A 25,142-nucleotide genomic window follows, 5' to 3' on the forward strand; every position below is an offset into this window, starting at 1 on the left:
CGCTTGCGCCGTCAAAAGTTAATGACTTGCAGTGAACACCACATTCATTTAGCAGGTCTAAACATATATTCATTAGATTAGCCCTTTCAGCAGCTGCGAGATTTTTTATTAAAAAATATCCTAAAGGAATTTTCCAATGAAAGTTCAGTGCGACTGCCATAAAAACAAGTGCATTTTTAGCTTCGTCGATGTTGTCTTTATCTTCATTGTTGTCGACCCCTAAATCAACATAACCATAATACTTGCCGTTTTTGTATTCAATGTGTTGTCTAACGGCCATTTCGTCAATTGTTAAATTAAGAACAACGCAATTTTTTTCTTCTACTTTTGACTTTAATATTGTAAAACTTTCTTTTGTAAAGCCTGGAGTACCATCAACCACTAAATACCATTTCCGAATTGTGTCAGTATGTGGCAATAAATTATTAAATTCTGACCGTACAAAATTATATGCACTGGGAGAATAGTAATGCAATGTTAGTGCAAATGATCTGAGCTGTGGCACATATTTCGCGTTTTTCGACTGGAATTGTCGATCCAAAATATTTTTAATCGAATCTGGAGTTCCTTCCTAAAAATAACAACACTTATACATTACTATTAAACTACAAAGGACCCCTAAGAATCATAGATATTTTAACTCATTTCCCATTTAGCTGATTTGCAGCAATGTAACAATTTTGGTAAAATGAGTTCAAAATATGTAATATCCTTCAAGAGTTACATCTACAACTATGCTTAAACACTGTAATAATTTAGAGGAATTTTAAAAATTGTAATAAATTATTACAAAACTGATTTTGTGGAGTTATTAAGTACCATAATAGCAGCAGAAGCTTCATCTGATAAAAGTTCTTTTTCTCTAAGACCTCTTAGTAAATCCTGAACTGAAGATATACACTTCTCCAACTTTTGCTTTTCCTTCCTTACTCGTTTCAATTTTTTTCTTTGATCACACATTGCCTGCTGTACCAACTGTAAGTGTCGCTTGGCCTTCCTTGGAGTATTAAAATGTTCAACTTGCAAATCGCCAATATACCTCGGGATTTTTTGAGGCGTCATTTGTTTGTTGTCACTCTCGGTCTTACTAACTGAATCTGCAATTATTATAAATTAGAACAACAATATGTAGGTTTACATTTTTATATGTCGACAGATTACCTGCCACAGATTCTGTTGTAACAACTACGTCTTCAAAGTGCGAAGAATGTAACGTGACATTTGACATTTACGCGGCGGCGCAGCTCGGCGGGAGCGACAAGCGACGAGGCGAAGGAAAAAAAAAAGAGAGGAGAGAGGCGAGCGTTGGGTGAAGACGAGGAGGGCCGGTGTCGAGGCTTTGGGAAGAGAGACCGTGTTTGGAGAGACGAGAAAAGGGCTGAGGCGAGAACACCAAAGGCCAACGGAGTCCAGGAGAGGCACAGGAAGCGAAGCTGACCTCAACAGGACCGCGGAGACGGGAACGGGCGTTCTGCGTATTGGTACCAATACGGTAAGTCGCCGGGAAGTGCGCGCCGATCGCCGGGAAGTGCTCGCTGATCGTCCGGGAGAAACCGGGTGCGTCCCAGTTTGCGTTGTGCCAGTTTTTTGTTTTGCCTTCAATCGTCACGGGTCGCCGGTTAACCAAGGTCGTCAATCCACCTACCAACGAGCTGCTGCCGCCCCCCCCCAATTTATATTAATTTTTTTGTATATAGAATCCAGATTATATACGTGATTAGACCGGGTATTTGTTGCTTCTCCCTTTTTTCCCTTTCCTTCCTTTTCTTCTCTTTATTCTAATTATTCCACTCCTCTTTCTTTCTCTTCTTCGGCTTTCCTGTCATCTTTCTTTTTTTTTCTGTGTGCCCTCTTGTGACACACTGGCGCCCAAGGTCAAGACAGTCGAACGACCCATCACCCCGCAACAACGAAGGAGCTAGCCAGGCCGTGAGAAGGACGTCACAAGAATTAGCAGTAAATGTTGTACTTGCTGTGTTTACCATTACACGGGCTTTATCGTTGTGTGAGTCGGGAAAGGAAGGTACTGCCTCTTTATGCAATCTCCGTTTGGCTTTTATTAAAGAATTGTAATCAGTATCCCGGAAATGTTTTGAACATAAAACTGATGAACACTTTATATCATTTTCATTTAAGCTGCAGTTAGTAAGCCAAGCACGGCGACGATGTTCTTCTTTAGGAAACCTATAAATGTGTCAACCACGTGTCCGGTAAATAACCACATATTCAATCGACTTTTACTTACATATGAAAATTCAGAGTTAAATCTTTAGAAGTACTTTTGTAAACAACACATTTTTTATAACTCATTTTTTTATCACAAAAACAACTTCATCAACAAAATGCACGTAACTTGGAGGTTAAGTTTGACAGTCTGACAGATACCGGCACAACAAGGGCACAACCACAAAACGGCATCAACGACAAACGTTGCATTATAAATCGAGCCAACTGATTGGTTCCGCCGTATAGAGCGAGAGCCTCAGATCTTGAGTTACCAATACCTGCTAGAGAAAAAGAGGGAGATACAAACGTACAGTGACATCTTGGCCCTGCACGTATGTCCACGAGAACATTAAATATCTGTATCTAGTCTTTTACATATCTCTGGAAATAACATGAGAAACTGCCATTGATGTCGACCTCCTTTTCATGAAACCAAACTGACCAGGGTTGAAGATTTTATTATTACTAAAGAACGAACATAACCGTTTATTTAATACTGTTTCAAATATTTTCCCAAATATCGGTACTATAGAGATTGATTTTCTTTGCCCCTCTTTTTTTTTAAATTGCTATTACCCTAGAAAGTTTGACGTATCCGGTAAAAGATTTGAGGTGAAGCACTCAATTATATTAAACAAGTTAATGTAGCCGTTATCACTTCACCTGAGCTCTTCATAATTTTTGCGTTAAAAGATTTTTATTGGAGGAAGGAGCAGTATATAATGTATCATTAGTTTATTAGGATTGGGGTTGAGCTTAGGTATGTCAATTAGTAGGAGTAATTTTGTGATTATAGATACCAAATGATGATTGAATCAATCCGGGCTAATCTTAGAGACGAATAAAATAGAACAGTAGAAAGAACGTTTATTGAAGTAGATAATTACATGTTACAGATTCCTACTTTAACATTTATCTCTATAAGCACGACCTTCTCTATTATACGGCGTGCTCATTAGACCTGAATTTCATTGTTTGTTTTATTCTGAGAAAACGCCAAATTTCACCATTTTGGCGCCACTTATCCGTTAATTGTCAATCAATTTTAGACCACAAACTGTCAATTTATGGGTTAAGAACATTGAAAATTGTGATTTAAATTTATCGAGACACAGAAAGCTGATTAAAATCAAGACGTTTAACAGTTGAGGTTGTGTTAAATTTGAATTGTTGCAGAAATGCCAACGGAATGTTGCGTTCCAAACTTCCAAATTGCAAACTTCCATTACAAAGACAGGTATCAACACTTACTTTTCCTAAGTCGGAAAATTATTTAAAAAGAAAATGGTTGGCCGCAATAAAGAAACTTCTGGTAACTCAATTACTGTTTGCATTTGTTGCAGCTTTTGGTTTTTTTAATCATTGTGGCGGATCAGACGTTTGATTTTCAAATTTAACATTTTATTTCCTTCGTGTACTGTTCTATTTCGTCTTGTGTAATGACTGGCAGTCATTCTGCTCTATTCTAATTCATGTCGTTAAAATTAGCGATGTCGTTAACAGCATAGTTAACGACAAACTCAATAAACCGTATTCCATTTTATACCAAATGCTTTAAAACTAACGAACAAATCTTCAGCTTTGAAGGAGAATACTTTAATATTAAGGCCGCCAAAAACAGTCGCTTTAATATCGTTAAAAGGTATTGCTTTAATGTTTGACATTTTGAAAAGTTAAAATGAATGGACTGCAGCTTTTAAATGTATTATTTGTGGAAGAACTAGAGGAATTAGAACGACTAATATTCGAAATAAAATATCTAATTTATCTTGCAGATGCAGATTGAATGTACATAGACGTAGTATTCGAGATAGCCATAAACCTTTTGATACTCCGGATTACCATTTTAAACAACTATTTAGATTTACCAAAGACATGATGATACAGATAATAAATGAAGTTATACCTTTTATGCAAAATCGCAGATATACGTCAGCTGTACCCAATGAACTAAAAATATTAACAACGATAACTTTTTTTGCTAGTGGTTCATATCAAAGAGTGATTGCTCAAGATTTTACTTTTGGTATGAGTCAACCAATGATAAGTAGGTCAATTGCAGAAGTTACTGATGTATTTGTTAACCACTTATTACATGAACACATTAGATTTCCACAAAATAATGAAGAATTTGAGCGGATAAAAGTTAGTTTCTTTGAAAAATTTAATATGGGTGGTATTATTGGCACCATAGATGGAACGCACATTGCTATTAATGCCCCCAAGTCAAAATGAAGAACATCCTCCCGTTGTGTATTACAATAGGAAAGGATTTTACAGTATCAATACACAAGTTATTTGTGATTCTGACATGAAAATATTATCAGCAAATGCAAGATTCCCTGGTGCAACACATGATTCGGCAATATGGGGCTCATCTGTTATTAGAAGATATGTGTCTAGTAAATATCAACAAGGTGTACGAAATATGTGGCTTTTAGGTGATTCAGGATATCCTATTGAACCCTGGTTATTAACACCCATCGAAGGTGCTGTACCAGGTACCGCAGAATATCTGTACACACGCCATCATGCCCGGATAAGAAATACAGTGGAACGTTGTATTGGAAATTTGAAAATGAGACTTAGATGTTTAACTAAAGCCAGATGTATGCATTATCATCCAATTCGTGCAAGAAAAATCATCTATTCATGTATGATTCTTCATAATTTTGATGTGAGATTTAATTTACAACAAGAAGAAGAAACGACTACGATGAAAACGAAATCGATAATGACAATGCACTTTTAATCGAACATCCTATTCGAGGCATAACTGTGTTAGCTGAGGGCAGAATGTTTCGAACACAAGTTGTTAGAAATTATTTTGGCAATATGTTTAAAAGTTCTTAATTTAACAGTTATTAAATTTATTATTTAATACTTTAGTCAATTCTTGGACACTTTTGGAGAGTGTCCCACTAGCCTTGACGAGTTCGGTGTTTGATACCATCATTTTAATAACCACTCCATTATACTGACTTATGGATTTTTGTAAAGTATTCATCCTATGACTACTTTTTCGGATATTTTTTTTTTAATTTTTGTTTTCGGTTTTGTTCCATGTACATTTATAAGTTCCGGCTTCGTCATTCCTGGATCCTCAGTAACATCTTCAACAAGAAACATAAAAACATAACAGCGAAATTTTTCCCTACCTTGATAATCAGGCTTAGAAGTCTCTTTGTCTGAATATTTTTTTGTTACAACTCTTTTATTGACGTCACTATAATTTATTTCAATATCTTTGCACATCTGTGTTGTTTTCACATAATAGTCATCTAATTTTGTTATGGAGTCTTGTCGAATATTTGTAACAAATTTTTCTAAAGATGAAAGTAACATTAAACCTTCAGATAAATCCAGCCCCAGTGTTTGTAATATTTTACTGACTCTGTTAAATCTTTCTAATAATTCTTCCCATATACCTGTTTCTAATTTTAACAAGTTTGCAGCATCAGTGCGCGCTTCGCGTTTTTCGGTAGTTTCACTAGAAATATTTTGTAAAATGTTTGTGATGGTTTCATAATTACTAGAGCTGTGCGGTTGAAATTTATTTATCCCCACTATCCGTCCCATCAGGCCAGCAGTGCAGGCCGCTGCAGTCTTGCCTTCCTCGCTTCTCGCTTCCCATTGTGTATTATTTTTCATAATTCACATCAATCGTTTTATTGTCAACGAGACCGACACTTGCAACATTATTAAAATTATTATTCTTATTATTTCGTGGATATGGATTTTAAAATCATCAACTGACTTTCAGTGAACATTATTTTTCGTGTAAATTTCTTCGCGATACGTAACATCGGCTGTGAGCCGCTGGTCTGCCGTAGTAGGGGTCGATTCGAAGCGTTTAAATTTCGACCGCACAGCTCTAATAATTACCCTTTAAGGCACGAACTGCTTCGTAGTGACTAGACCATCTGGTTTGGCTTAAGCTTTTTAGGGAAAACACTGTAAATTTACATGTTGTTTCAACAAGTCCCATCGGTGTGTCGATGCAGAAAAAAATACATACAATTTTTGAACAATTCCAAAACAGTTTATCACTTCGGGAACTACACTTACAGCTTCTACTTCAACTAAATTTAATGAATGAGCTGCACATGGAACGTATTCAGCGTGTTTATTAATTTCTTTTATATATGTCTGTAAGCCATTATAACTCCCACTCATGTTGGTCGCATTATCGTATGATTGTCTACGACAATTTTCGATTGGCAGTCTAATTTCCTCAAAAAAAATTTTTATAGTTTCAAATAATGATGAACCAGTATGATTATGAATTGGAATAAAACTTAAAAATCGCTCATAAGTGTTTCCTTTTCTGCAATATCTAACAATATTTGCTAACTGGTCGACATGTGCCACATCGGGAGATGAGTCCACTACCAACGAAAAATACTTTGAATCTTGTTCATTTAAGTATTTGGTCGACAATATTTTGTTGAACTTTTTTCCCCATAATTTCAATAATCTCCTCGTAGGCGGTCTTTATTGTTTGAGAAACAGATCATTCTTAAATTTGTCAATAGCGCGTTGATAACAAGGGCACTGTGTATCCCATGCAGCGTGATTTGTATCAACTGTACATTTCTCATTTTGAGACAATTGAACACAGTTAACGCACGTAAAATTTTCCGACTTGCACGCAGATATTTTATGATCTAAACTACATTTGGGACAAGATATCTTGTTTTTGCAATTCTTTGACGAATGGTTAAAACCACTGCAGTTGTAACACCTAAGAATTTCTATCGCATCGACCGCGTAACAATAATCGTAACCAAAGAACAGACCTCCGGATTTCATAATCATATCATAAGTTTTACGGTCAACCTGAAGTACATATCATTTGGAAAAGATTTGCGCGTTTTTTAGTTGGCCACATTTTAATCACTTTACTATTAAGTTTAACAAATTGTTCGATGCATTCCACAATTTCTTCAGGTGTGTATTCTTCCTATAAACCGACAAGTTTAATCCTAGGCTGTACACCTTTAACTTCCAGGACATCATATTTGTCAGAAGTTCAGAGGCAATTTTTTTTTGAAAAGAGCATTATCGTCCTTGGATGAGCAGCCGACAAGAACACCACCATCTTTAATATTTTTGACTTTTGAAAGCGAGAATTGTGATTCAAAAGGATTAATCTTGGATTTCAGATCAGCTTTCGTAACAGATGGAGGTTGTTTAGCATTCTTAGGTTTGATGATTATCGCCGGGTGAGTTTTGTTCATTAATATATTTGAATATGATGAAACAGGGCTTTCTTCTTGTAGGCGCTTTTGAGATATTAATTTTTCATCAGCAATCTTAGAAAAATCAGCTTTCAAATTTTCAAATAAACTATTTAGTGATTTAGTCATTTCAGAATACTCATTGTCAAGAAATTTATTGAGTTCCGCTTGATCTATATAAATGATAATTGTTCGCGTATTTTTCGCAATTCGTCATCAAACAACTTTATGTCTGTCTTACTATGGTAATGGTTTGTTTCAAGGTTTTTTCTGGGAAGGCAAGATTCATGTTGTCGATAATTTCCTTTATAAACAATGTAAACTTAGTATTGACATCAAGGGTTTTATCGTCAACAAAGTACCAGTCAGCTTTACTTATATTGTTGTATAATTTGGACTTGCCTAGTTTAGTAATCGGGCGGCACTTGTAAGTAACATGTTTGTTCTTAGCGTCAGATACAGTTAATTTGAAGTCTATATCTAAATGATCAGACATTAGGCTATTAAACGGTTTTACACTATAGCGTAGAGTGTGAATGTTGGTAAAAATGTTATCAAGAGTATTGTCGCCCCTGGTCGCGTATCGTAAGTCATTATTATCGTAATTCAGTGTTTTAGATTTTATAATAAGGATTGTTTAGGTATTTGTCACAGGGTGTGAGCCACCAATTTCTGGCGTGGAGTTTTAAAATGGAAAGTCAACAGTCAGAAAAATAATTTTAGATACCTACCTGTAGGGTAATTTGGAGAACCTTAAAAACTTATTGTGTTCTTCCTATGTTGATGATTACAAAAACATTGCACAGGAGTTTTGGTCTCAGTGGAATGTGCCCTACTGTGTAGGTGCAGTTGATGGTAAATATATTAAACATTAGATGTCCACCAAATTCAAGATCTTTATATTATGACCACAAAGGCAATTAGAGTATTGTGCTACTAGCAGCCTGTGATGCTAATTACTGCTTTACTTATGTAAATGTTGGCGCTTATGGCAGTCAAAGTGATGACGGTAATACAATATTTTTGAGTCTGTACTTTGCATACTTAATATTTAAAATATTTTTAGGAATTCTTTCACAGAGTTTGTTGGAGAAACCTTTACCTATTCCATATGAGTCAAATTTACCAAATAGTGAGCAAAAATTTCCATATTACTTTGTGGGAGATTCAGCGTTTCCATTTAAAGAAAATGTAATCATATTATACACAAACTTGTATTTATGATTATGACATTACTTAGTTATACTGTTCTGAAACACAGTCGGTTAAGTACTTAAGGACAGTTGATTTTACTTTTTTCTTGGCTTTATCATTTTCTATGGCCCCAATAAAACAAAAAATAAAACAACGGTTTCAGCAAAACTTTCGTCTGTAGTTTTTTGCCTCTTATTTTGGGAGTACATCTCCTTAAAAGAGATAACAGCTTCTATGAATGTTTGGTTTACATCATCCAATCTGATTTATCGTTTTCTTGCATTATTGGGTGTTGACCCATATGACTGACCAGAACTGCTGCATGTTTATGATTCTGCATCACTTGTGCTGGGATTTTCAGCCAGCTCATCAAAAAAATAAACTTGTTCATTTGAACTTATTTGTTCGGTTGCAGCAAGTGAATTCACTGCTCCATCGTTGCAGTTCATTCTGAAAAATCTTAAATAAAAATGCGAAGTCTCTTTACATTTCCACATACTTTTTATTCGGTTCGCAGTACTCGTTTAAAAAGGGTAGGAACTCAAACGGCTGTCGTCACGGGAGACGTGCGTGAAGTTCCCCAGGTAATCTGCGAGCACTCGTACCATGAGCTTCTGGAACATCTTTCACCACGCCGGCGCGTTCTTTAGGCCGAACGGCATGACCTTATATTGGTAGGTCACGCCGTCGGGCGTGGCGAAGGTGGTCAGGTGTTTAATGGTATTTATAAACTTGCTGTTGACGTTGAAGTTGCCACCTGCCGTCTCCACTGACCGGCCTTCCCCAGCCTCCCCGACTCCCGACCGAGCCGAGTCGGCAATCGCAATCAGTGTTAAAAAGACTAAACAATGGATAACTGTACCGTAAAGTGGGGTTACATTGATAGATGTTTCCAATTTTTTCGCAATTATTTTTTGCAAGCACTTTCTTAAACAAAATGTATAGTACAGTTCGATGGGAACTACAAAGAAAAATATATTTGTTCATAAAAACAGGCTTTTTAATGTTTCGGTTTTTCAAAATAAAATTAAAACATCCCTATCAAATTGAAACTTTTATTGGGGTGACTTTGATACCACCTATATTTTAGCATGTAAAGGACTGTAGAATAAAGTAGAATTATCAATGTTACCCACATCAAACTTGGTTAGGCGGTTTGGGCTATCAAATTTGGCAGCTGCTATGGTGACATTGATACAAGTGCTTTTACCATTGCTATCAAAGTCGCCCTATTCTACCAAAAGTTTTATTCTACGGAATATCGTTAAATGCAAATTTTGTTGTAGATGAGAACAAATTCTAATTGGAATAGGTATTAATTTTTATTCAAATACAAAAAACAGTATATGGTACGCATAAGCATAAAAAATAAACATTAATTTGTAGAGAATTAAATTGAAAACAACTTCAACGCTCAAAAACGTCCACTGATCGATTGAATGTATAGGTTTCCACCTGATTGTCTTCAATCATTTCAGGGACTGGATCAGGCAGTATTGCTATAATATCATTTGAAGGCACAGTAAATAGATCATTTTTGACAACTTTAAACAAAACGTTGTTAGTGTCAATAGATTTCAAGCCTATCACATTGAGCTCGTTATAATCCAATAATTCTTGCACTTTGGCTACATAGCGGTAGACAAGACTTGCACGTTTACCCGACATAACACGCACCAAAATAAATGTTCCAGCTTTAATTTTGTTGAAATCGACTGTAAAATATTCTGTTTCGTCTAACTCTCGGCTTTGAGTGGGAACTGTGTCCTCGTCAGTTGACGAATCTTGAGTAATTTCTGTGTCAGAATAACTTAAATCCGAGTCGGAGTTTGATTGAGCTACGCTCTTCCCAGGTGCAACATCCAAACGTTTCTTCTTTTTTGCGGAACGTCGAACAGGGGTGTAACTGAATCTTTGTTCTTTTAAGAAGGACACCAGATTATTTTGGAATCCTTCTTCAAACTGTTCATTAACCTGATGATCTTCACTGGGTAGTTTATCCAAAACTCGTTTTGGATTCAGTGGATAAATGCCTGTTGCTTCAAAACCACTAATAAGGTTTTTTTTTTATTGCTCCTTCAACCGCTTCATTCATTTTGAGTAAAGTGTCGCGGAGAAGTTGCGGAAAAACTTCTTTTTTCATTCCTGCTTCTCTAGTGTTTGAAGTCTTCCATTTCAAAAGAACTGTTCTCCATGCCATCTTTAATGGTCGAAAAAAAGATACATCTAACGGTTGGGTTATGTGGGTAGAGTTTTTTGGTAAACATATGAAAGCTATATTATTCTGCCGACAGTTCTCCAGAACTTCTTCAGTAAAATGTGACGACAAATTGTCCCCAATGAGGACTTTCTTTCCTGGAAGACAAATTGCATGGGGCAAAAATGTACTATTGAACCAATCCGTAAAAATACTTGCTTCCATCCATCCGCTCTTGGATCAGTTGTGGCGGGAACCTGTAATACAGCAACGTTCAGCACAACATTGTCCATCCAACGATCCCACATATGCTCAGCCTTGTATATAAAATATGGTGGCAGCAGTGTTCCTGAAGCTGAGCCACAAAACATTAGAGATGTGCTGGATTTGCTGTGATTGATTATATTCTCTGGGTACTTTTTACCTCTTTTATACAACATACGCTTTCGACCAGGGTCATCCGACATGTTGGTCTCATCATAATTGAACAAGTTGGTCGGAGGAACACCATTAATACTTTTTTCGAGGTTTGCAAAATATTCTTTGAGTGTTTCTGGTGACACATCCGCACGTGCTCTTTTTATATTTGCCGATAAGCGCTGCGCCAAACTATCGCTGTGTCTCTTTAGAAGGGAGTACACCCAATCACGTCCAGGGAGGTTATTCTTCAACTTTTGGACATCTCTTGTCCATCAAGAAATGATTTAGTAATCATTTGCAAATCCTCTATACATAGAGGAAAACCCCAATCGCTACATGTTATAGCAGATCTGACTATTGCTTTTTCTTCTTCATGGGTAAATACGGTCTGACCTCCAACTTTTTTAACATGCAGACCTTTGTACTTGTTATATAAAGAACCGTATGGAAATATACAATTTCGCAGCTTTGTCGTGCCCAAATAGTTTTGACCGCGGCCGAGCTTTTGGACACTAACAAAATTATTTATTTGGGTGTAGGCCCATTTCCTTGGAAATGGAAGAGCTAAACTGCATGTAGGGGAAGAGGTAATAATTAAACATATATAACATTTTTATACGTATATTAAAAGAAAGCATAATAAGCATGTCAAAAGAATAATGGAGTAAATGTGTAAATAATCAACAGAAAAATAAAACATAAAATAAATTCACACACATAACACGAAAAAACAAAACAACATGCAAAACATTCTTCTAAAGCGCTACGCAATTATATTCCACTAATAAAACTCTTAAAATCTATGAACATAACCCACATTTTTAATTAATAAACTTAATCCTAGAAAAATCAGCATGCAAAAGACTAAAAATTAATTCGGTAAATCCATAATTAAATGCGATACCTTCTAAACAACATTAATATTACGAGCATGATAAATAACCAAAAAAAATAAACTACTAACTACTAAATGGTATCATTACTTAATTATTTAAATAAATTGCGATTGGGCATTTATATATATATTAATTAAATCATGAGAACAACTAAAATAACGGGTAAAAATCATGCACTTAAATCTACGACAACTTATGAATATAAACATGTAAAAAGAGAGATAAATAAGTTTTCACATACATCGATTAGCTAAATATGCCGAGCACAACAATCGTTCACGAGAAAAATTAATGGTTACAGGACAGGTAGGTACATGTGAAAATAAACAGTCATAATTTATACATGCAGTTAAACATTGGGACGTTAGTATCATAAATGCGCTAAAACACAATGAGACGATTAAAATAAAGTATAATGTGAGAAAGATAGCAATATAATATATACTATAGCAAAATAATCAGAGAACGGAGTCATATTTAAACGGCAAAAATTCAATATAAAATAATCGACAGCAAGAAATTTAGATTAATAGGTTTCAATTCGGGAACTTCCCAAAAACGCACATAAAATATTCATGTCGCAAGCAAAGAATTAAATCGGTAAATTTAAAGAGATATTGGAATAATTATTATAAAAGCAAATGGTAAAAATCAGAAAAATCCTCTCCAAAACGCATATAAAATATTTATGTCGCAAGCAAAAGAGTTAAATCGGCAATTTACAGAAATTTGGAATAATTATCATAAAAGCAAACGGTAATTTATCGAAAAATCCTCCCCAATAATCAAGAACCGACGCAAGGCTAAACGTGCCACCTACAAACGGGAACATATGGAAGCACTAAAGATTACTTTCGGTGCCGGTGCTAACTGTTCACACCCAACGTAACGGAGAAAACGCATAAATTAAACGCTACACATGTACGATTCGAACTCGAGAACACATGACGAAAAAACGGAAAGCAAGATAAATTAAGAATGACTAAAAGGTAGACTTACACAGCTGCAGCATTGAGAATTTTTCTATCTTCCTCTCGGGCTCAGCAAATTCTTCTAAGTTCGGATTTCTTCAAAATTCAGCAAAAATTAATAAAAATTCTCGACACCGGTTTGGACAGAGCCTTCGGCGGCAACTGGAAACTTCTACTTAAACCGTTTTCGGCGCTACTGCTTATATAGGGATTTTTACTCATTATTCTTGTCTACCGTGACTTGAGTGGACTATATTTCTTCATGATTAGTGTATTACTCGGTACGGGATTTTAGGTTTTATTTCGTTGTTATATAGGGTTTAGCTTTTAATTATGGTTCCGCGGCTGACGTTTTTTATTGGTTAGTGTGTCGTATATTTTCGGGTTTTTTCAACTTGCGTCATGCTTTTCATGTCGTCATCGCTACATGTGGTTAGCTTGTTGTAGCTATTTTTAAAGAGGGCGTTTTTTCTGAGGTTGTTTATGTGTCTGGGTTTCGTTTGCAGCTGTTTTAGTTTGGATACAATTTTATATGAAAGTAATTGCGATTGGCGATGTTTCTGGCGTATTATTTTGTACAAGTTATTTGCAGTGTCTGGCAAGCGCAATGTTATTCGCAATTTGCGAATACGCGAATTTTGTTCCTGCATTTGGGGATTGATAGTTGATTTTGTTTATGTATTTGAATGGTACTATCTGCCGATTAGAACATGCGTGTTAATTAATTAAGATTTGCAAATTTTCTAGTTATGTTTTGAGGGTTTGTTATTAGTCTTTTTAGTTACAATTTTCTCGTGAACGAATTTAGTGACGGCTCGTCACAGCTTTTTTGCTGCGAAAGAACCTACTATAACCGGTTTTTTAAAATTCAGTTATAACCTGATGAACCGGATGCCGTATGTCAGAACCTACTTGTAGGTTTTTTTATTTTTTATAGCAAAATAATGCAGGCAAAAAGCGTACGTGGTACGTTGGTGGTTATTGTACCTACCCAGTGTTGGTAAGCTTGGAAGTTATACGTTTGGGGGGCAAGTAAGATAGCAATAATTAAAAAAAGAGAACTAACAACGACCAGTGGTGATTGGCTGATTGGATTGGAAAAAGGGTGCTCGTGACAATTTTCTCGTGCTGTGGACATTATTATCACAGACTAGTGTGGTCTGTGATTATTATTTTCCCGCGCGTTGCAACGCTTTTGTACTTCCTAACCTAATTCCAAGTGCGTACATGGATAGTAGTCTGATTAATAAAAGTAAGAGAATAAGAGAAAGTCTACAAACAATCAAAAGTATTCATTTTCCAGCAAATCAAAAATATTCCTGTAAACTAGTGTTTGCATTATAGGACGACATGCCAAAACATAGAAAAAGCCAAGTATGGGAGTTTTTCACCCGATGTAATAATCAAAACTGTAAGTGTAATTTATGCGGAAGAATTTACAAAACTGGTGGTGGGACCACAAACCTAAATAATCACCTTATTCGAAAACACCCAAAAGTCAATGCTATTAATTTCAAAAAACATGTCGCAGATGAAGCCAGAGTGAACAAGAAACCAAGGATCGACTTTGATTTGACAAACTCAACGCCTTCAACGTCTCATAGCAATGCAGAAGGAGGAGATGCAGCGAAGGAGATTGAAAATGAAGCCCTAGACTCTCAGCATGAGGTGAAGAATTAATTCTTAGATTTCATCATATGGGAAAATTTCTATAGTTATTTGAATATATTTTCTATCATAGGACAGTGATGACAGTTTTGAAGAGAATTTAATAGAAGTTCATAGTATCGGGAGTGCCAGTACCATTACTGCAAGCAGTACAAGCAACATAAACTATAATGGTAGTAACAGCTCGCATCTCTCTCAACCTAGTATTCACCAGATTTTTAATGCACAAAGATGTTATGAATGTAAATATCATACCTTCATAAAAAAATTAATCCTATGCATGGAAATTGTGAAGCTCTATTTGATATACACTTAATGTTTCAGCTGGAGGGTCAAAAGAAGCAATGTTAACCCAAGCTTTAATCTTCATGATATGCAAAGACAATTATCCATTGCAATGTACTGAAAAAGAAGGTCTCAAAAGGCTTTTAAAAGTAGCAGTGCCGTTATATCATGTTCCAAGTAGGAGTACAGTAAGTCCATTGGCTCTAACAATTTAAATCGGCAAAAATCTATTATTTTTAGATTACAAAATATGTTGAACAGAAGTACAACAGCCTGCAAATATTTGTTAGCAAAAAATTGCAACAAGCTCACCATCTTGCCTTAACAACAGACATTGCAACAGTGATCAATGCGACAAGAAGTTTTATAGTTTTAACTGCCCATTTTATCAGTAAGATGAATTATTTTGTTTCTTTTTTCATTTAAAGATTTTAATTGATAGATGAAGAAAATAATGAAATGGTTACTATTGCACTTGGTGTGAGTAATCTGACACAGCACCATACAGCAGACAATATAAGCAATGATTTGCACACTATGTTGAATAACTGGAAAATTTTAAAAGAAAACATTGTTTCAATTACGACTGATAACGGTGCAAATATTGTTGCTGCTGTAAAGAAAATTATGTCACAGACTTCTAATCATTTCCATGTCAGTTGTTTTGCGCACAATATAAACTTAGTGATAACAAAGGCATTAGGAAGTTGTCCAGATGTTGTCACCATAATTGAAAAAGTAAAGACAATTGTTGCTTATTTTAAGCACAGTAATGTTGCACAAGATCAGTTAAGATATGAACAGAAAAATGAAGGAAAAAAGGATGGAACATATCTGTATTTAATACAAGAGGTTCCCACTAGATGGAACTCCACGTTTTATTGCTTACAAAGGTTTAAATACCTATCGGGTCATGTTGGTAAAATTTTACTGTCGTCTGAACACCAAAAAGCTCCACCAATGTTGACTGCTAATGAGCTGGCAATTATTGATGAGTGTTTGAAGTTACTTGGGCCATTTGAGGATGCAACTAAAAATATATCAGGCGAAAAATATGTCTCAGGAAGCTTGGTGATACCCATGACCAACTGTATTAAAACCTCCTTACATAGAATCAACGTCAGTAATCCCTTTGCTAAAAACTTAAAAAAAGAACTTGAGGCACAAATAGAAAAAAAACTTGATCCTTTAGAAACAAATATTCTTTTGTCAATAGCCACAATTGTAGATCCCAGATTTAAGCGTCTTCATTTTTCATCAGCAAGAAATGTTGCCAATGCCATTACAATAATAAAAAACGAAGTTAAAAAAGAACATCAGAATCAAGGATCGCTCACTCCACCAGTACATCCAAATATTATAGATGATGTAGATGGATGCATTTGGAATATCCATGATGAGATAGCCTCAAGGCACTTACCTGATTCAGATGGTTGTGATGGATTACCCGCAGAGTTAAAATTATATTTGAATCAACCGATTCAACCAAGAACTCGACATCCAATACAGTATTGGAAAGAAAATAAGAATGCATTTCCAGGAACGTACAAAGTTGCCATGAAATACCTCACTGTCTTGGGAGCTTCAGTTCCAGCAGAACGCCTGGTATCTACACTTAATAATGTTTGTTCTGATAAAAGAAGTCGTTTGACACCACAGCACATCAATGAGTTAGTATTTCTTAATTCTTTGGATAGTATTTACTGGAACATCTAATTTGGAATTCATTTTTTGTTTATATAATCCAGACTAATGTTTTTTTGTTAAACATGAAATACATTTTTGAGTTGCAACGATTTATATATCAATATTATTACCTATTCACCTTTTTTTTACTTTCACATTGAATTGGGAACAATCGGTTAACCTGCAAACCGGTTATTGCAGGTTCGGTTAAACTGTTGGCAATTAACCTGTTCAAAAATAAATCGGTTAACTGAAAACCGGTTTATTTTGTAGAACCGAACATCCCTACATATCACTGTAACCAACTTCTGGAACCTGGATGTTGCCAGATTACTTTTGGCGGTCGATTTGAACATGTAAATAAAAGTCCGTGTACTTATCATTGTCGCCCCACAAAATCAATTACACCCCTTTCTACGGTACATCAAAAGAGGATCAGGCTCCAATTTTATTAAGGGCGAGCTCCAACCCTACCTTCGTGGCTAAAAAGTTCACGAAAACAAATGAAAACGAAACACCGGAACCGGTAACAATTTTTAAAGTACCGGCGACAAGTCCTCCTCCAATCATAGCAACGACAAACCAAGAAATGACTACGCAACAACAGACAAACGAAAATAACTTCCAGGATATCGATATGGACGTCAGCGCGGGATCAGAATTCCCGCTGCCGGAAGACCGAAACGGAGAGTTCATTAATAGCGACGAACTAAGCAGAAAACAACGTGCAGTCAATTTGGCCAAAAGGAAAAGGGTAAGCACACCACCCAGCGACGAATTTCCACCCCTAAGGATAATAAATAACTTCGCCCCATTACGAAATTTAAATGAAAAAACTGTGCCGGAACAACCACAAATAACAGCATCACCGAGACCGAGAATACAGAAACCAGCAATGCCAAAAAGCGGAACGCCGCCCCCGATAATTTTACATGGGAAGCCAGAAAAACATCAAGAGCTAACTCAACTGTTAGTGGAAGTAGCCAAATCCGGACACATGCTTAAATATTCAAGAAATCGCACAACGATAACTACGAAACATGCCGACGAAAGGAAGCTATTAATATCGAGGCTGGAAAGCATATGTGCTGAAAGGACTCGATTGGGGACCAGACACCGAAGAACTAGAGAAAATAGGACTGCCCCCGAAAGAGATCTTTCAGATGAAAAACACCGGCAGGAAAATGTACTTGGCTATATTTTCTAAAGACGTCCTAATTAGACACCTTCAGGCGAAAGCCAGAATTCTCCTCAATTGCCAAATAATATGGGAACGGCACGAAAATAAGCGCCAGATCATCCAGTGCAGAAATTGTCAAGAGTGGGGACATGCCACCTCAAACTGCTATGCTGAGGTGGTGTGCATGGTGTGTGCGGAAAACCATCCGACAAGGGATTGCACAGTGAACAAAGAAGAGCTAGTGAAATGCGCCAACTGCGCTGGTAACCTCAGGGCAAGTAGCACCCTGTGCCCGAGCTACCAGCGCAGAGTATAAATGACCGGCCAACAGCAACAGGAAAAGCCGAAAATAAACTACGTGCAGGGGCCACTCCCAAAATCCAACCCGGGGCAACAGCGACAGCAACAGCAGCAGCAGCAACACCAACATCAGGTGTGATCAGCAGCAAGTGTCAGTGAAAATAACGCGAGTGCGAGTGCTAAAAATCGAGTTCAAAGTGGCGCTAGTGACATTTTCGCTGCCATGAAAGGCTTAAACGAAGTCTGTAATGTTGGTGAAATGTTAAGGGCAATCAGTGATTTAACAAGTGTGCTCAGTACTTGCCAAAACAAGCAAGAAAAATTTATTGCTTTCGTGAAATTCACAGAGAATCTAGACAATAAACCTGTATACCTATAAACCTATAAAAATGTATTATTGGAACGCTAATGCCATATCAAACAAAATGTCTCCCCTGATAGCATTTTTATCCACGCACGACGTGGATATTATGCTAATAGGGGAGACCAAACTGACAGACAAGACAGGACGGGAGACACCAGAGCTGGAGGGGTGGCGGCTCTGGTACGACAAACAGTACCGCACGAAAGGGTAATATTTCCCGCCACGGACATCGAGAATGTAGCCGTCAGGCTACCGAGAAATACGTATGTTGCGCTGACACCAACACAAGAGAAGATCAACAATGATATTTCCGCCCTCAGACTCGACAAACCAGACATAAACGACGACGACAAAGACTACCAGCCGCGCATGCAGACGTCGCCAAAAGAAATATGGAACATCATAAAAAAGCTTCCAAGCAAAAAAGCCTCGGGAGTCGACGAGATCCATAATGCAGTTATTAAAAATCTACCACAAAAGGCAATAGTACAACTATATTACATAATTAACGCTATATTTAAAACCAACTACTGGCCAACGGCTTTTAAGAAAACAAGTCGTGGCTATTCCAATTCCCAAAAATGGAAAAAATCTCGTCGACCCGGGCAATTTCCGGCCGATCAGTCTCCTCACAGGGTTCTCAAAAATAGCAGAAAAGGTTGTCCACGCCTGCTCGCAGCCCTGGAGCAGGAAATTAATTTGTTTATATTAATAATTTAAACCTGCCCGATTTCCAATTTGGATTTCGGGCCAAACACGACACCACACTCTAGGTTGCGAGGATCACGGACGAGATTACGGACAACTTCTCCAAGGATACGAATACCGCGATGGCGCTGCTGGACACATGGAATGCTTTTGACAGGGTATGGTTCGAGGGACTGACCTTCAAACTTCTGAAGATCAGTCTCCCGCGCCGGCTAGTCAGGCTGTTAGACTCGTACATGACAGGACGGACGTTACAAGTACGGATAGGAACTGAACTTTCGATGGAGAGGTCGGTGAAGGCAGGGGTGCTTCAGGGATCGGTCCTCGGGCCGAAACTCTTTGCGTACTACCTGTACGACATGCCGACGTTCTCAAAGACAAGACTGGTACTTTACGCAGACGACACCGCACCTATGCACACTCTTTCAGTGCAGAGGTGACTAACAGACAAGTGCAGTTCCACATGTACCAACTTGTGAGATACTGATTGGCGCGTCGAACTGAACTCGGAGAAAACAGAAAATATTATTTTCACCAGAAAATACACCGAAAACAGTAATACCGAAGCTTAGAATTCATGACAAACCAATCACTGAAAAACCGCAAGTGAAGTACTTGGGAGTTGTGCTAGACAAAGAGATTGAACTACAAAACACACATTGACAAGACACTGACATCGGCAAACGCGACATTACGGCAACTATACGCAGTGATGAACAAGAAAAGCGGACTAGACATGACAAACAAACTAACCATTTACAAGACTATACTGAGACCGATTGTCACTTATGCAGCACCCGTATGGTGCGGCATAAGTGACACTCAAATGACAAGACTAGAGAAGTTCCAAAACAAGTGCCTCAGACTTATAACAGGACAGAACAGATATGCCAGAATCGCTGATATGCTGGCTGAAACTGGACTGGAGACTGTGAGGGAGCACGTCGATAGATTGAGTAAAAGATTTTATCTGACGAGGTTCCAACACAGTCTCCTAACTCGGAACCTTCTCTTCTAATTCTTTCTTTTAATATATGTCTCAAAATGTTGGAAATGTTTAATTATTACCTCTTCCCCTACATGCAGTTTAGCTCTTTCATTTCCAAGGAAATGGGCCTACACCCAAATAAATAATTTTGTTAGAGTCCAAAAGCTCGGCCGCGGTCAAAACTATTTGGGTACGACATCGCATTTGTTGAGTTTACAGAAAATCTAGAAGATTATGCATTATAAATCACTAAAAATGTATTATTGGAATGCTAATGGCATATCAAATAAAATGTCTCCCCTAATAACATTTCATAATGCTAATAGGGGAGACTAAACTGACGGAGAACAGACTTAACAACACTACCGGCGAACCGACATATTACCTGATTAACGGACAAACTCCATCGACAACTGACATCTGCATAAACAAACGTCGTAGGTGTCGATCGACTCGACGTAGTAATAAGAAAAGAATAAGTACTGAAAATAATATCATAACAATTCTGATTTAAACCAGTGAAACCAGATCTATCCATATGGTTTTCCGCCCAGTTAATACGAGGTAAATTAAAATCACCAGAAGTTATAAATTTATGATCTGGATATTTTCCAACTACAAGTTTAATATCTTTGCAATGAGACTTATATAGATCAAAATAAGAATTTGGAGGAATAAAGGAATAAATACCTGCAATAATAAAGTTGAGGCCGTTTAATTTAAAACCCAAGTAAATACTTTCCACCAATTCACCAATGAAAATAACTGACGATTTTAAACATTTATTAATCGCAATCAATACCCCACTACCTTTAGATTTAGTGCTAGTCTTTTTATTACGATCTTCTCTGTAAATGTTAAAATTATGCAAAACTATTTCTTCATTTTTAATTTTGTCACATAACCAAGACTCAGTAATAATAATTATCTACTAACGTTAATCACAAATTCATTTGATTTAGATCTTAGACTACCGGCACTATGATAATATAATAGCAATTTAGTACTTTCAGTTTTTTGTGATTTTTCTACGGACATTACTTTTAACTATATAAGGAGTATTGTGTTTGTAGCTCAAAGTTAAATTAGATTCACCCTTTGCAGTTGTATCTTTCAGTTGACGTGTGCCAATATTTATATACTCTCTGTGTTTATTTGTAAGGTCAGCGCAGAAGTGATTATTCCGGTTGGTATTATTTTTATTGGATCTTGATACTTCTTTTGCATCATTCCCATCTTCATATATAATTTTCATTGGCCGATTATTATGGTTATTTTTGAAAAGTCCAATTCTGAATATTTTCTTAGGATTCGGAAATGTTCCAAGTGGCGCCAAAATTTATTCAACTGTTTTAATATCCTCATTAATTTTTTCAGAAGTGGTAGATGAAGATGATTCTGGGATGTTAAATAATGATACATTACATGCTCTCTCCTTGCGTTCTTAAATCTCTTCTAAAATGTTATTTATGCTATGAGAGTTGTTTAAGGATCTCGCTGTATCTCTAAAAGATGCCATCTCATCCTTCAGTAGCTTTATATCTTTCTCAACTACTGTGACTCAAATTCAATTTGGATAAAATATTCGTCCATTTTCTTGAATAAAAAAAAAAGAGTTAAAACACCATCCTCAACTTATATTTTTATTTGTGACAAAATATCTAGGCTATTGGGCAGTTTTGAGAGAAACTGATGCGACTGAATATAAACGGAAGAAATAGTATCCTGCGTAAAGTCTTTTCCCTTTTCATACACAATCTTTCATTCAAGCAAGCGTTTTATTTCATTTTTTTTTTCTAAACGCAATGAAATTTTTTGGTATACGGATTTGAATTCAAGACACAAAAGTCTTCCAGAAACGTCCATTCGTTTTTCTGGGGAAAACCCGTGTAAACTAGTATAATGATTTGTTTGTAAAGTAAAAACACTAACATGTAAAAATGTTGCAGAATGTTCCGGCTACCAGAAAACAGCGAGTGAAGACACTCCTAGGAAGAAACATATGACACAGGATCTGAAAACGGTGCGAAAAGAAATGTGGAGAATAAAACGCAAAATGTTCATTCTCAAAACAGATTTATTTAAGATTAAGAAAAGTCTCAATAAGCAAGATGTTATACATTTATTGCAAAATAATTTCCTTAAAAATTTTAAAGTCATGTCAGAAACGGCCAAATTATTTATTTTATCCCAACTCAGAACAACGCCTAAAATGCCACGAGGTCGCCAATGGACACCTGAATCAAAAGTCTTTTTTGTAACATTATACAAAAAAGGACCCCGAGCATATAAATCTTTGCAAAAAAATTTCGCATTGCCGTCAGTCTGAACGCTTGGAAAGGTGGTTAACGATTTGTGGATCAAAACGCATTGACTACAGTGCAGTAAGTGCAGTGGTCGTGCTTTTTTAGTTTACTTATAGTATTGTTTTAATGTGACTGCTTTACGAGCGATCTAAATTAATAAGTTGTAAGAACGCAAATAACGTTGAAAATAAAGTCCTTGCAATCTGCAAATCAAATTATAAAGACTGTTCACATTTATGATATAAAATGCAACGTACAGCAACCCCTAGACGATAATTTAAAGAAATTTCTTCCGTGAAATGAATTTTATACGATTTCGTCAGTATTCCCAGAAATATAATATACACTTGACTGTTTTCATAGTTGTGCACGTACCATGGAAGTGAGGCCCACATGTAACGAACTTCTTCCATCTAAAAGAATATTTAATCAATAATACAGCTGTTGTTGTAAATAATAATAATTATTAATATTTTTACAATATCTTCAACTTTTTGGCCAGAAATGATCACTGTAGCAAAAGTCGACAAGCCTGCTACTGCGGTGGTGACAATCTGCAGGTATTCTTTTAATCCAAATTCGAAATCTAATTTCATGGCCAATAGGAAAAATAACATGACGCCCATTGCCAGTAAACATGCACACACAGCAAACAGCATTACGTAAATGTTCATTTGTTTGTTAAGCTTTATACCTTCTCTAGAAAACAGAACAGTTAGTTGACTAGAATTTGAAAAAATATTGTGGCTACTTAATTATTCCGCTAATTCTTTTGATAACAAAAGCCATTTTTACTTTAAAATCCTCTTGAAATTCTTTTGTACGCAGAAGTTTACATACGTCTTTCGAATTACGGATTTTGACATGTAATAATTCCTTCATTGCACTTTTCACTAGGTAAATCTGAATTCTAAAATGACAGGTAGTATAAATGGCTTGATTGCAGTTTGCTACCATGGCCAGTGCTATTAGAATATAGCCCGCCATATACAAGAGAGACAGTTCATCCTTCCAGTATGGTGCATACTTCTGGATTATTACCAATGGAAAACACATTTTCTTTACATTTTCCGATGGCAGCATATAAAGGACACCAGCAAACAGAGCAAAAACTGCATTAACAATCGCATAAATTGTTGTTATTCTAATTTCAAGTTTGATTTGTTTTGCATTTTCTTCATCGACGTTTTGAACTTTCCACAACTGCACAGAGCGCAAGGCGTCACCGTTCAGATGAGTAGCCAAAAGAGTTTGTCCTAGGGACAGTATTATCTAAAAACATTAGAACAATTTTTAGTGAAAAAATATTATTGTTCTTTTAATTCTTACGTAAAAAATTGCAAAGTAATACGGCGAATATATGGCGAAGAAGTCGATTTCGAATACGGAGAGAAAAAGATAAGTTTGAATGAGGAGTAATAATACATTGAAGATAATGTATAAAACCACCATTACTTTTATCAGTTTGAGTTGAAAGAAGTCTATACAAAGTAAACGTAGAATCCAAAGGTTGTCATCTGAAAAAACTATAGGTATACCATATAGCGTCTCAGATAGATTGTAAAGTGTAATTCTGATCTGTTTTTTAGCGACTTTCCGAGGGACCATTTATTTTCTCTAGTAGAACTATATTTCGCGTAAGTTTGATATATTTGAATAGTGGCAATTGTTTCGTTAATTAAAAAAAACAAAGGAATAACAGTACCTTTTGGCCACGAAGACAACTCAAAATCCATCCCTTAAATATTTTTTAAACAACTGCTAAAAGATAATGACAAATTATTTTTATTTTATAAAAACAAATTTTCTGATGTATGTGTATCAAATCAGTTTTCATACTGGCAGGATTACCGTTAAACATTATTCAAACCAACGTTAGTATATCGAGTCTATAAATATTAATTAAGTTGATAGATTTTTATGTACAATAAATAAAACATAAACCCATTATTTAGTTGCTGTCTGATGCGGTGAAGGTTAACAATAGCACGTCATATATTTTTTATTCCTTTGATTTCTTTATGTTCTTGGTATTGATGGTTGTTTTAATGTCAATCCTCACGATAATCTTACTCCCTTAACTAACTAATTAATTTCAACCAGCAAGACTAAAAGAGTAATTTTATGTGTTCTTGTGACTGTTGGTACTTTTCATAACTTGTTATATATGTTTATTTTTTTTGCTTTTTTGAGTTTTATTAAATTTTTAAAAGTTTCTCAAAGAAAGACCAAAAGCCGATTGCACTGTGTTATTTGGATGTTTCTACAGAAATAGAATTTTTGCCGCCTTTTTGTTTTTCCTATTTACTTACTAAAATGAACCGTATAAACTTAACTATGTAATACCTTTAATTAAACGATTAATTGCAATCATATGCCCATAGACCAAAGTCCGAAATTTATTAAACTTAATCATTTATGTCAAAACACTACCCTTGTATCTGTGAAATTCTCATTTCCCTGTCATATTCCACACCAAAAACGGCTTATTGCAAACATATTTTAGCAATTAA

General features: G+C 36.1%; 4 protein-coding genes across 5 annotated transcripts in view; 3 read left to right on the plus strand and 1 right to left on the minus strand.

Moving 5' to 3' along the window:
* The window catches only part of LOC135129715 (uncharacterized), a 100,178-nt gene that overhangs the window by 12,518 nt on the left and 62,518 nt on the right, over positions 1 to 25,142 (minus strand). The gene's annotated exons all lie outside the window — the stretch shown is intronic.
* LOC135129536 (zinc finger BED domain-containing protein 4-like) lies at positions 14,290 to 16,890 on the plus strand. Its single transcript, XM_064056703.1, has 6 exons — positions 14,290 to 14,396; positions 14,448 to 14,812; positions 14,886 to 15,054; positions 15,137 to 15,285; positions 15,338 to 15,488; positions 15,540 to 16,890. The coding sequence occupies exons 2-6, from the start codon at positions 14,495 to 14,497 to the stop codon at positions 16,811 to 16,813; spliced, it is 2,061 nt and encodes a 686-aa protein (XP_063912773.1). The 5' UTR covers positions 14,290 to 14,396; positions 14,448 to 14,494; the 3' UTR covers positions 16,814 to 16,890.
* On the plus strand, positions 17,373 to 18,279 carry LOC135129436 (uncharacterized). The gene is made up of 2 exons (XM_064056588.1): positions 17,373 to 17,969; positions 18,016 to 18,279. Exons 1-2 carry the CDS (start codon positions 17,373 to 17,375, stop codon positions 18,277 to 18,279), a joined length of 861 nt encoding a protein of 286 aa, XP_063912658.1.
* LOC135129437 (uncharacterized) lies at positions 18,280 to 19,775 on the plus strand. Its single transcript, XM_064056589.1, has 3 exons — positions 18,280 to 18,398; positions 18,744 to 19,107; positions 19,401 to 19,775. Exons 1-3 carry the CDS (start codon positions 18,280 to 18,282, stop codon positions 19,773 to 19,775), a joined length of 858 nt encoding a protein of 285 aa, XP_063912659.1.

Source organism: Zophobas morio, unplaced genomic scaffold (genome assembly GCF_036711695.1).
Source record: "Zophobas morio isolate AGI-343-1 ecotype UQ-CSIRO unplaced genomic scaffold, CSIRO_AGI_Zmor_V1 ptg000016l, whole genome shotgun sequence".
Classification (NCBI taxonomy): Eukaryota; Metazoa; Arthropoda; class Insecta; order Coleoptera; family Tenebrionidae; genus Zophobas; species Zophobas morio.